We start from the raw sequence: 11392 nt of genomic DNA on the forward strand, positions 1-11392 counted from the left end.
GATAAGACCAGTGATCACTCAGGACACTATGGCGGCAGACTGTGCATTTATTATGTGGCAGAACAGAGTTTTTAAAGGGTGCTAGGGGGAAGCAGCTTGTTTATACTTGTCGCGTCCACCCTTGCCTGCAAGGATCACGCAACACCGAGTTCTTCTTCAAGCAATTTATTTGGGAACCTTGAACAGCAAAAAGCCCCGCTATAACCTAACCTCCAACTTCTATACTCATGGGTCAGCCAATCCCAAGGGCACACGTGGCAGCTGCTCATAGGCACACGAGAAGCAAGCGTGCTCTCAGTCTCAGACCATTTATGGGGTTGTTTACTTCTCCCTGTGGTCTGGAGGGTAGAGGAGGCTGGCGCCATCTTGGGGCGCGGCACATGGCTCTCCACAGTTCCCCCTTTTTGCTTTAACAACGCAGCAGGTGAGTGTAGAGGTCCAATCCCAGAAAGGAGGGGATATTGTCATAGTCCTCGCCTGAGCAATCAAGCTTCACCAGTGCTAGACCCATCCCATGCCGTTTTGTTCTGGGGCAGGAGATAAGGAAATTATGGGGTTAGGGAGCGGCACAACCTGCATGCATTGGACGTGCACTCCTTGAGACGGCATTACGCCCTCAAGTGCAGTGCTTTGCCTCGCACCCTGAGCGTTTCATATCAGGCTCTTAAGGCCACCAGCCAAGCCTGGGGGGAGTGGCCATCCTCGATTGCTGTGAAGGCCTGTGCAATCAGCGCGACTTCACGCCTCTGTGTGATCCTAATTTTGCAAATACACCACAGGCCCATCAGGGAGGCGAGAACCAAGAGCGCAGTTAAGCATCCCAAGCCCGCCCACTCTTTCAAACTGTCCATTGCTTGATTGATCCAGGAGGTCAACCCCGCCGCCATGGAAGCATCCACACGCGTTGAGTTGACTGCCACGATGGCGCTTCGCAGTTGTCGCATCAGGGTATCGAAACTCCCAGACCAGTTTCCTAAGAGCCCGGCATCATGCCGTATCGGCATCGGCCTTGGAAACACGGACAGGATTCCCCAGCGAGGCTCCGTCATCACTGGCATCACCACTGCAGTCATCAGGAGCATCTGGTGTATTCTTTGGTGGTGGGGCATCTTGGACCTTTCTCACCAGTCGTTCGGGTACCCACACCGGATCTGGTTTGTCCTGTGGAAAAACACAAACAGAGCCTCGTGCCCATGTCAGCACGGGATCAGGCCCATGCCATGTGCCTGTTAATATGTCCTTCCATTTTACCATGCCTCTCTGTGGGCCATGGGACATATGATGTCTTTCCGCCGCAGAGTGGCCATTAATATCCAAATTTAAAAAATTAAGTGTAAATAAGGCTAGGGATAGTCTTTCCTTAGGGGTGCGGCCGTGGCCTATTCCCCCTTTTTGTTTTAACAGACATTCCTTGAGGGTGCGATGAGCACGTTCCACAATGCCTTGACCCTGAGGATTATAGGGCAGGCCATGGGTTAAGCGGACTCCCATTTGCTGGCAGAAGGAGACAAAAGACCAAGCAGTGTAGGCAGGGCCATTGTCTGTTTTCAAAGTTTGAGGCATACCCCATGCAGCCCATGCCTCTAGGCAATGGGTGATCACATTGCGAGCCTTTTCGCCACTCAATGGGGTGGCCATAATAACACCAGAGTAGGTGTCTACAGAGACATGTAGATACTTAAGCGTGCCAAATTCAGAAAAGTGTGTGACATCCATTTGCCATAGGACGCCAGGGCGTAAGCCCCGAGGGTTAATTCCAACGCTTGGTGGATGCTGGAAAGTCACACACTGAGGGCAACCCAGAACCACCTGACGAGCGTCCGCACGGGGCAAATTAAATTTTTTCTGTAGGGTTTTAGCATTTACATGAAAAAGTTCATGAAAATGTCTGGCCCGTTCCATTGCTGGAGCCATCAAGAGGACATCCTGTCTTGCCAATTTATCTACAATGTTATTACCCTCGCTCAGGGGGCTGGGCAATCCAGTGTGTGCTCGAATGTGTTGAATATAAAAGCGCTGTGTGTGGTGCCAAATCAGATCTTGTAGTTCTTTTAACAGCGGACACACCATGCTGGATCTTTTTATAGGTCCAGCGGCCTCTAGAACCTTGACTGCATTAACCACATAAGCAGAGTCAGATATCAAATTAAAGGGAAAATGGCATCTCTTAAAAACTTCAATCACAATTTGCAACTCCACTATTTGAGGAGAGCCTGGTTGGAAATGACACCTAACTGGTTCTTGGTGTTCTATTACGTAAACTCCACATCCTGTCTTAGAGCCGTCTGTGAAAATGTTAGGCGCTGAAGACAGAGGCCTCACTGCAATAATCTTAGGGAAAATCACGGGGTGCTCCTTAAAGAAGCTCACGAGAGGATGTTTGGGATAGTGATTATCAATTTCTCCAGGATAGCCGCATCTCAAGACGGCCCACTCATCCAAAGCTCCACACAGGGTCTGTACCTGGTAGCTAGAATAAGGGACCACTAATGTGGTTGGTAAGATGCCAAAAAACTGTATACATTGCTGAATCCCGGTCAGGGCCAGATCTGCCACTGCTGAAGGATAATATTGTATGGATTTAGCCGGAGAAATTCTTGAATGAATCCAAAGCAATGGACCCTCTTGCCACAGCAGCCCCGTGGGCTGTGACAAGGTAGCTAAAATGCATAAAGTCAGGGGCTTGTTGGCATCCCAACGTTTCAAGAAGGCTCCCTGAAGGGATCTTTCTACCTTCTCTAGGACCAGCCTAGCCTCTGGCGTCAATACTCTTGGGGAGTTCAGGGCGGAATCTCCTATCAAGACATCATACAGGGGTTTCAGCTCATGACTTGGAAGCTTCAAGTAACTCCTCACCCAATTAATATTCCCTAACAATTTTTGAAAGTCATTCAGAGTAAGTAAGCCATCCTTCCTCAATTCCAGCTTCTGGGGCACTACCTCCATAGGTTTAATGCATGCTCCTAAGTAGTTTACCACCTCACCTCTCTGCACCTTTTCAGGGGCAATATACAGCCCTTTTCCTCTTAAAATCTGAACTAATTCCTCACACGCTTGATCAAGTAAGGTTTCAGTTTTTTCAGCAAGTAGAATATCATCCATATAATGAATACATTTTAAGGTAGGATATTTCTTCCTGAGGGGAGCAGTCGTCTCACTAACAAACAGCTGGCACATGGTTGGACTATTCGCCATACCCTGGGGCAGCACAACCCATTCGAATCTCTAGTCGGGTTCTTCATGATTGCAGGATGGTACGGTAAAGGCGAATCTTTCCGTGTCCCTCTCACTTAATGGGATAGAGAAAAAACAATCCTTGATATCTATGACTATTATGGGCCATCTCTCAGGCAGGGCCGTTAGCAATGGAAGCCCCCGCTGTACTGGCCCCATGATCTGCATTTGGCGGTTGATTGCCCGCAGATCATGTAACAGTCTCCATTTTCCTGACTTTTTCTTAATCACAAATATAGGAGTATTCCAGGGGGACACAGAAGGTCTGATATGTTTCAAGGCAAGTTGCCCCGCAACCAGCTCTCTGGTCACGGCTAATTTTTCAGAGGAAAGAGGCCACTGAGGAACCCACACTGGATCCTCTGTTTTCCAAGAGATGGGAATACCTGTGTCCGCAGTGGCCCCTAGGAAAAACCCAGACCTGATCTTCCTGAGTGCGGTCGAGCCGCAACAGGGGACTTGCGTCCCTGTAGATGCTTCCTCAGGCCAAAGCCAGGGACACAACCCATTCTTTTCATCTGAGTTTGAGCTGCCATGGAGTATTCATTACTTAATTTAAAATCCATCTCTTTAAGCAAGTCCCTCCCCCATAACGAGATGGGTAGCTCCAAAACATACGGCTGCATCAAGCCACACGGCCTTCCTTATCTTTCCATTTTAGCTGTCTAGCACTCATGTCTGGAGTCCTTGCATAACCCAGGCCTTGCAGGGTTTGAGAGGAAGTTTGCACAGGCCATCCTGTTGGCCAGTCTTTGGCAGCCCCAGTATCAAGAAGCCCCTGAATGTTTTTTCCTTCAACTTCTAATACCATCAATGGTCTTTGTTCTAAATCCAGAGATAGGAATGTCAAGTCTGTGCCGGAGGAGCCAAAACCTCGACCCCCCCGTTTAACTGTCTTAGCCGCGAAGCGATCATGTAGGCTGGGTAAGATAAGCAATTGGGCGATCTTGTCTCCCAGGGAAATGGCTACAATTCCCCGGGTGGAGGACACCATAATCTTAACAACCCCGGTGAAGTCGGAGTCTATAACCCCAGGGTGAATAAGAAGTCCTCGCAATGCTGAAGAGGATCTGCCCAAAAGTAAGCCTACAGTGCCTGGCTCGAGGGGTCCTGTAAAGTTGGTTGTTACAAGCTGGACCCCCATCTGAGGAGTTAAGACGAGTTGGGAGGTGGAACAGAGGTCCAATCCTGCTGAGCCCGCAGTGGCTCTCCGTGGTTCCCCGGAGGGCGAAAGCTGGGCCACCTTTCCTGACTGATCTCCCTGTCCCGACTCTCTACTGCCCCATATATTTGTGGGCCCTGGGGACGGGGGCCCCTCTGGCCGTTTTTTGGACAGGCTCCTCCATATCCCTGACTCAGGGGTTGTCCGTTAATGTCCTTAACAGAGCGGCATTCATTAGCCCAATGGTTCCCCTTTTTACATCTAGGGCAGAGGCCGGGCTGTCTCATTCTAGCACTTCCTCCTGTTCTGCCTTTCTCAGGGCACTGCTTCTTAATATGTCCCATCTTGCCACATTTGAAACAAGCCCCAGTGTTACTGCTTTTCCTTCCTGCAAGTTGGACAACCGCAGCGGCAAGTCCTGCATTAGTCAAAGGGCCTCCAATCTCTCTGCAAACTTTCAACCACCACTCAATTCCTTTGCCCTTATGTGGTGTGATAGCCGCTCTGCATTCTTTGGTACATTGCTCATATACCAGCTGTTTAATAAGAGGCATAGCTGTGTCTGGGTCCCCAAAGATTCTGCCCACCGCCTCAACTATGCGGGCCACAAAATCTGAAAAAGGCTCCGTGGGTCCCTGCAGAATTTTTGTTAAGTTGCCGCTAACTTGTCCCCTATTTGGAAGGGCCTTCCATGCTCTTATGGCGCAGAGATTCACCTGCTCATATACTTGTGGAGGGTACCCAGTCTGCTGGCCTACAAACCTGCCTAGTCCTAGGAGCATGTCTCGGTCCCAGGCAGGTTGACCTGCGCGTGCATTAACCGCCGCTTGCTCGGTTGCAAAATCAATCCAGAATGCTCTCCAATCTAGATATTGTCCTGGGCTGAGACAAGCACGAACTAAGCCTTGCCAATCAGCCGGTGTCATGCAAAGCCTATTGAGAGATTCCACTTGAGCAAGAGTGAAGGATGCACTAACCCCATAAGCCTTCACAGATTCTGCCAGGGACTTAAATACTTTGAAATCCAAGGGCTCCTCATACCAGTTCCCTTGGAGATCTTGAAACACCGGATAGACAAGTTGCATCTCCGTCCTAACCCGGGCCCATAGCCCCGGGCAAAAGGAACGGCTTGGCCCTCCAGTCCCCAAGGGTTGGACGGTTGTCACACCCTCCGGATAAGGGGGCGGAGCCGAGGGCAAGGCTGAGGCATAGCCCCCTCCCAGTTCTCCGTCCTCCAGTTTTTTTGGTGCCTTATCCCTCTCTTTCCTTTTCCTTCTTTCTCTTAAAGTAGCCTCTTCCAGTCTCTCCACTAAGGCCTGCACGTCCTCCCCCTCCTCCTCCTCTGATTCCGAGGAGGAGGGGAGTGTTTCCAGCTCCTCTAGATCAGGGTATAAGGATTTCCCTTTCTCTCCTCCTTTCTTACTTTCCGCTTTCTCAGAGCGTTCCTCCTGTAGCATTTCCAAGGCGTTCTGCCCCTTTTCAACGGCCTCGCAGCACTTCTGATCCTCAAGGCAACTGCGCACTAATTTCCATACGGGCCTTACTCCTGCTTTCAGGTCATCCTGCTCCCAAACAAAGTCTAGGTCCTTTCCTAACTTCTCCCAGCAAGAGACAGTCAAGCTCCCTGAGGCTGCGAACCAGGGGGCGACTATGTCACACTCACTCAAAAATCTTTCAAGTGTGGACTTCTTGATTTTTAATTTCTTGGATAGAAGTAGCTCCTGCAGAGCCAAAAAAAATTGGATGGGACTGGGAAGTCCCCATGATAACTTCCTCCCCAAAATTATGTGGCTGCTAGCCCACTTTGTACTCCCCGTTCGCTACCCGGGGGGACTTTTACTTTCCTTTCGCTAAACCCACGAACATTCTCCCGCTCGTCCTTTATCTACAGAGACGAGCCCTGCTAGCCACCTCACCGCGGGCCTTATTGTCCCACTTTACCCTGGGAACTTACCAGTGCACTGCCCCGACTGCCGAAGTTCTGAACCCCGTTTCAGATGATGTCCCCGTACGGGCCACCACTTGTCGCGTCCACCCTTGCCTGCAAGGATCACGCAATGCCGAGTTCTTCTTCAAGCAGTTTATTCGGGAACCTTGAACAGCAAAAAGCCCCGCTATAACCTAACCTCCAACTTCTATACTCATGGGTCAGCCAATCCCAAGGGCACACGTGGCAGCTGCTCATAGGCACACGAGAAGCAAGCGTGCTCTCAGTCTCAGACCGTTTATGGAGTTGTTTACTTCTCCCTGTGGTCTGGAGGGTAGAGGAGGCTGGCGCCATCTTGGGGCGCGGCACATGGCTCTCCACATATACTTATATGGTCAACACAGCAGGGGATAGAGAAATGGTGAGGGTCTTTCCAGTAACTGTTGGGTAGGTGGTTTAACTGGTTCAGGGGATAAGGAAGTGAAACCGCCAGCTAGCACAGAGAGGGGAGGTGGGTCTTTGTGTAGGCAAGAGAGACTGACAGGGGGACTGAAACCTGTTAGGCAGGTTCCTTCTTGCTCAACTCATAGAGGCAAAAAGCCCCCTGAGGAGACTGACGGAAGGCCTGTGCCTTCCAGGCATCCAGGGCCCCCCCCCCCATGGTCCGAGCCATGATCGGCCTTGGCTTATGCAAGGTCCCACATCTCCCCCTTTTCCTTTTATTAAAGGCCATTTGTTTAAGGATTAATGTCAGTGTAGGACTCAGTCTCTTCTAGCGGGAGGGCGGCATAGGGGTGAACCAAGACTCTCTGGACTGTAACCTTGATGATATCTTATAAGCACCTCCTAAGGAGCTGGATAATGCAAGGGGCAATGAGCAGGAGGGTAGCAATAGTGAGGAGGGGACCAAGGAGGTATAGGAGCCAAGAAACTAGGGAGGAGTCAAACCAAGAGTCTGGGCAGTGAGAACAATATAGATTCTTTAGGTCAAGGCTGAGTTTCTGTAAAGTCTTAACATTTTGTTCTACCAGTCCTGATTCATTTATGAAAAAAACAGTACTCTTCTTGGAGGGTCAGGCATATACCCTCACTTTCTGCTGTCAGAAGATCTAGAGCATGTCGGTTCTGAAGGGCCACCCTCACGAGGGAAGTGATCTGCTGAGGTCCCACACTTCTCTGTTGGACTTGGTAATAGGTCTTCTTAAAGGCTTTTTTATAAAAATCTTGTCTAATCATCTGAGGTTTCCTAAGCATATTTGTCATAGACTGAATGCTTGTATCTTCATGTGTTAGAACCCAGTTCTCAGTATGATGATATTTGGAGGTGGGAGTATTTAAGAGGTGCTAAGGACATGAACAGAATGGGTGATTTTAGGAGACTCCAGAAAACTGTATGATTATTTCCTTCCACCATTTGGAAAGATAGCCATCAAATGCCAGAAATGGGCCTTCACTAGACATCTCAGAGAGGAAAACAGAGGAAGCTTCATGACATTGAACTTGACATGACACAAAAGACAACAAACTATAGTACTAAGTGTCCTATCTTAGCTAGGTGGGAAATAGAAAATAAGACATTCAGATGAGAAAGAAAGAAGTAAAAAAAATGTCATTTTGAATGGAAAGCACGTGCTATACATACAACTTATGATGGGCGAGTGGTTCATTTTATAAAATGTTCAAAAAAGTGTTGATCTCAATGGGAAAATACTGGGTTGGGAGATAGATCCGCCTGCTAGAGCACCAATGTGTAAGCTGGAGGCTTCAGAAGCCAGAAGTTAGGCCCCAGCACCACCTCATGTCAGAACTAAGCAGTGACATGGTCTTCTCTTTTTGTCTCACACCCTTCTAAAATCAATAGAGATAACTGATAGATAATGGATTGATTGATTTTTTTTTTTTTTTGCCATGGGGATTATTGCAAGGGCTTGCTTGGTGCCTACATGGCCCCAGTATTTGGCCATTTTTTTCCTCTTCTTTCCTTTTTCTCTCTCTATTAACCTCTTTCTTTCTTTGATAGAGTGAGAGAGAAGGAGGGAAAGAGAGAGGGAGACAGAGACAAGAGACACCTGCAGCACTCCTCCACCAGTCACGAAGCTTCTCCCCTGCAGGTGGTGACTAGGGATTAGGGCCCAGGTCCTTAATCATGGCAACATATGTGCTCTACTGAGTGAGCCACCACCCAGACCCAATAGGTTTTTTCCTTCTTTCTTCCTTTCTATTTTATTTGATAGGACAGACAGAAATTGACTGGGGGTGTGGGGATAGAAAGGAAGAGAGAGACAGGGAGAGACAGCTGCAGCACTGTTTCACCACTCATGAAGCTGCCTGCCTACAGGTGGGGAATAGAGGCTTGACCCTGGGTTCTTGAGTACTGTGATATATGTGCTTTACCAGGTATACCACCACCTATCCCCAGTAGATAACTGTTTTTCTTAAGAGTGAAATAATTGTGGTCCAGGAGGTGGCACAGTGGATAAAGCATTGGATTCTCAACCATGAAATCCAGAGTTCAATCCCCGGCAGCACATATACCAGAGTGAAGTCTGGTTCTCTCTCTCTCTCTCCATCTCTCTTCATGAATAAATAAATAAAATCTTTAAAAACATTTTTTAAAAAGTGAAATAATTGTCAAAGGGGCATAACTCTAATTAAAAATGTATATATATTTTTTTGCTTAAAGTGTTCCCAGAAGCAATTACAGAAGCACCCCATAATGATCCTGGGTCCATACTCCCAGAGGGATAAAGAATAGGAAAGCTATCGGAGGAGGGGAGGGGATACGAAGTTCTGGTGGTGGGAACTGTGTGGAAATGTACCCCTCTTATCCTATGATTTTGTCAACATTTCCATTTTATAAATTAAAAAAAAAAAAAGATGTCCCCAGGTCTCAACTACTTTTGTTAGCTATTAGGGGAAGCAAGATGTAGCATTCACACCACTGGCCCTAGGAAGGCTCACTGAAATGTCAGCCTCTGCATTAGCTAGGCACTGCTGTCTGGCTGTCTGAAGCAAATGACACTCACAACATCAGCTATTAACTTACTGTTTTCGTGTCCTCTAACTCCTGTTTTTAAGTCAGTTTTTTTCCTCCAGGGTTATCACTGGGGCTTGGTGCTGGCACTATGAATTCACTGCTCCTGGTGGCCATATTTTCCTTTTTAGTTTTTTCTATTTTATTCGATAGGACAAAGTGAAATTGGGAGGGGAGGAGAGATAGAGGTAAGAGCGAAAGAGAGACACCTGCAGACCTGTTGCACCACTTGCAAAGCATCCCTGCTGCCCCGCTGCAGGTGGGGTGATCTCTTTTTTAATTAAATGTATTTACTTACATACAGAGGGAAATTGAGAGGAAAAAGGAAAAAGGAGAGGGAGGGAATGATGGGGGGGGGGATACCACAACATTGAAGCTTCCTTCACTGATACGGGGCTGGGCTCAAACCTAGATTGCACATACGGCAAAGCAGCCACACTACCCAAGTGAAGTATTTTACCAGCCTAATCTGTCTATTTTGGATTGAACAAAATGCATCAGTGATCTGGATCCGGAATAATTCTAAAGTTTTGCCAAATCATAACAAAGATATTATCCCATTCTACACTAATACTCAGAGCAAATACAGTTGCAGTCATTGGGTGATAATGTCTCTTCCCAGGACATTCTTCAGAGCCTTGGCTACATCCTTGTTCCGCAGAGTGTAGATCAAAGGATTCAGGGTGGGAGTTATGACACTGTAGAACACAGAGCCAACTTTGTCTTGCAGTGGAGTGCGCTGGGATCTAGGTCTCATGTAGGAAAAGATGCAGGCACCAAAAAAGAGAGAAACCACAGTGAGGTGAGAGCTACAAGTGGCAAAGGCATTTCTCTTACTCCCAGCAGATTGCATCTGAATGACACTGCGGAGGATGAAGGCATAGGATGCAGAGACCAGCAGGATGGGGATGAGGAGAACAAGGACAGTGCTGATATAAACTGTCTTCTCATAAACAGTGATGTCTGCACATATCAACTTAAGCATAGCTGGAAACTCACAGTAGAAGTGACTGATTTTTCGAGGTCCACAGAAGGGGAAGCGCATCAAGATCATGGTGTGAACAAGGGAGTTCATGGATGCTCCCAGCCAGGACATGGCAGCCATCATCAGTGTCACCCTTCTACTCATAAGGACAGTATAACGCAATGGGTGACAGATGGCCACATAGCGATCATAGGACATGAGAGTGAGGAGAATACACTCAGCAGTACCCACAGACAAATAAAGGAAGTGCTGGGTAAAGCAACCCACAAAGGAGATGGACTTTCTGCCAGAGAGGTAGTTGGCCGCCATCTTGGGGATGGTGGTGATAACATACATCAGATCCATGAGGGAGAGCTGGCTGAGCAGGAAGTACATGGGGGTGTGAAGCCGGGGGTCAGCACAGATGAGGAGAATGGTGAGGGAGTTGCCACTCACTGCTACCAGGAAGACCACCAGGGTCAAGGAGAAGAAAAAGGTGTGGGTAAGAGAATAATTAAAGAGCCCTTCAAGGATGAAGTCAGCCAGAGAAGTTTCATTCCACTGCCCCATCACTCCTTTCTCAGTCTCTAGAGAAACAAGAGATAGAGATGAGATGTGATATCTGAATTACTAGAGTGCCAGGAGAAAACTCAGCCACAGAGCACATGTTTTACCATGGTGAGGTCCCATGTTTAAGTCCCCACAGCCATATGGGAGCACCATGCATGATAGGCACTGTGGGCTCTCTGTCTCTCTATCTCTCTCTCCCTCTCTATCTTAAATTGCAAAATAAAATTAGGAAATTTATCTCATAATATTATAAATATATCTACCATACAAACAAGCTAGCAATCCTTCTCCTAGAAAGCTATCCAAAGACACATATTTGATTGAGTTCTCTGCACACTATTCATAGCAGCACTATTTGAATTGACCCAAATGTGGAAACATCCCAAATGTTCAACAACAGAGGAGTAGTTAAGAAAGTTGTGTTACATATACATATTTAAATAGTACTCAATTGTAAGTAACTTTTTCTTTGTTGGATAGACACAGAAGTTGGTAGGGGAG

The 11392-nt window shown here is 47.7% G+C and overlaps 1 protein-coding gene across 1 annotated transcript; it reads right to left on the bottom strand.

Moving 5' to 3' along the window:
• Window positions 1-9952: 9952 nt before the first annotated feature.
• On the bottom strand, window positions 9953-10891 carry LOC103128017 (olfactory receptor 2AE1-like). Its single transcript, XM_060173370.1, has one exon. It carries the CDS (start codon window positions 10889-10891, stop codon window positions 9953-9955), a length of 939 nt encoding a protein of 312 aa, XP_060029353.1.
• Window positions 10892-11392: the final 501 nt, after the last annotated feature.

Source organism: Erinaceus europaeus, chromosome 15, assembly GCF_950295315.1.
Source record: "Erinaceus europaeus chromosome 15, mEriEur2.1, whole genome shotgun sequence".
NCBI lineage: Eukaryota > Metazoa > Chordata > Mammalia > Eulipotyphla > Erinaceidae > Erinaceus > Erinaceus europaeus.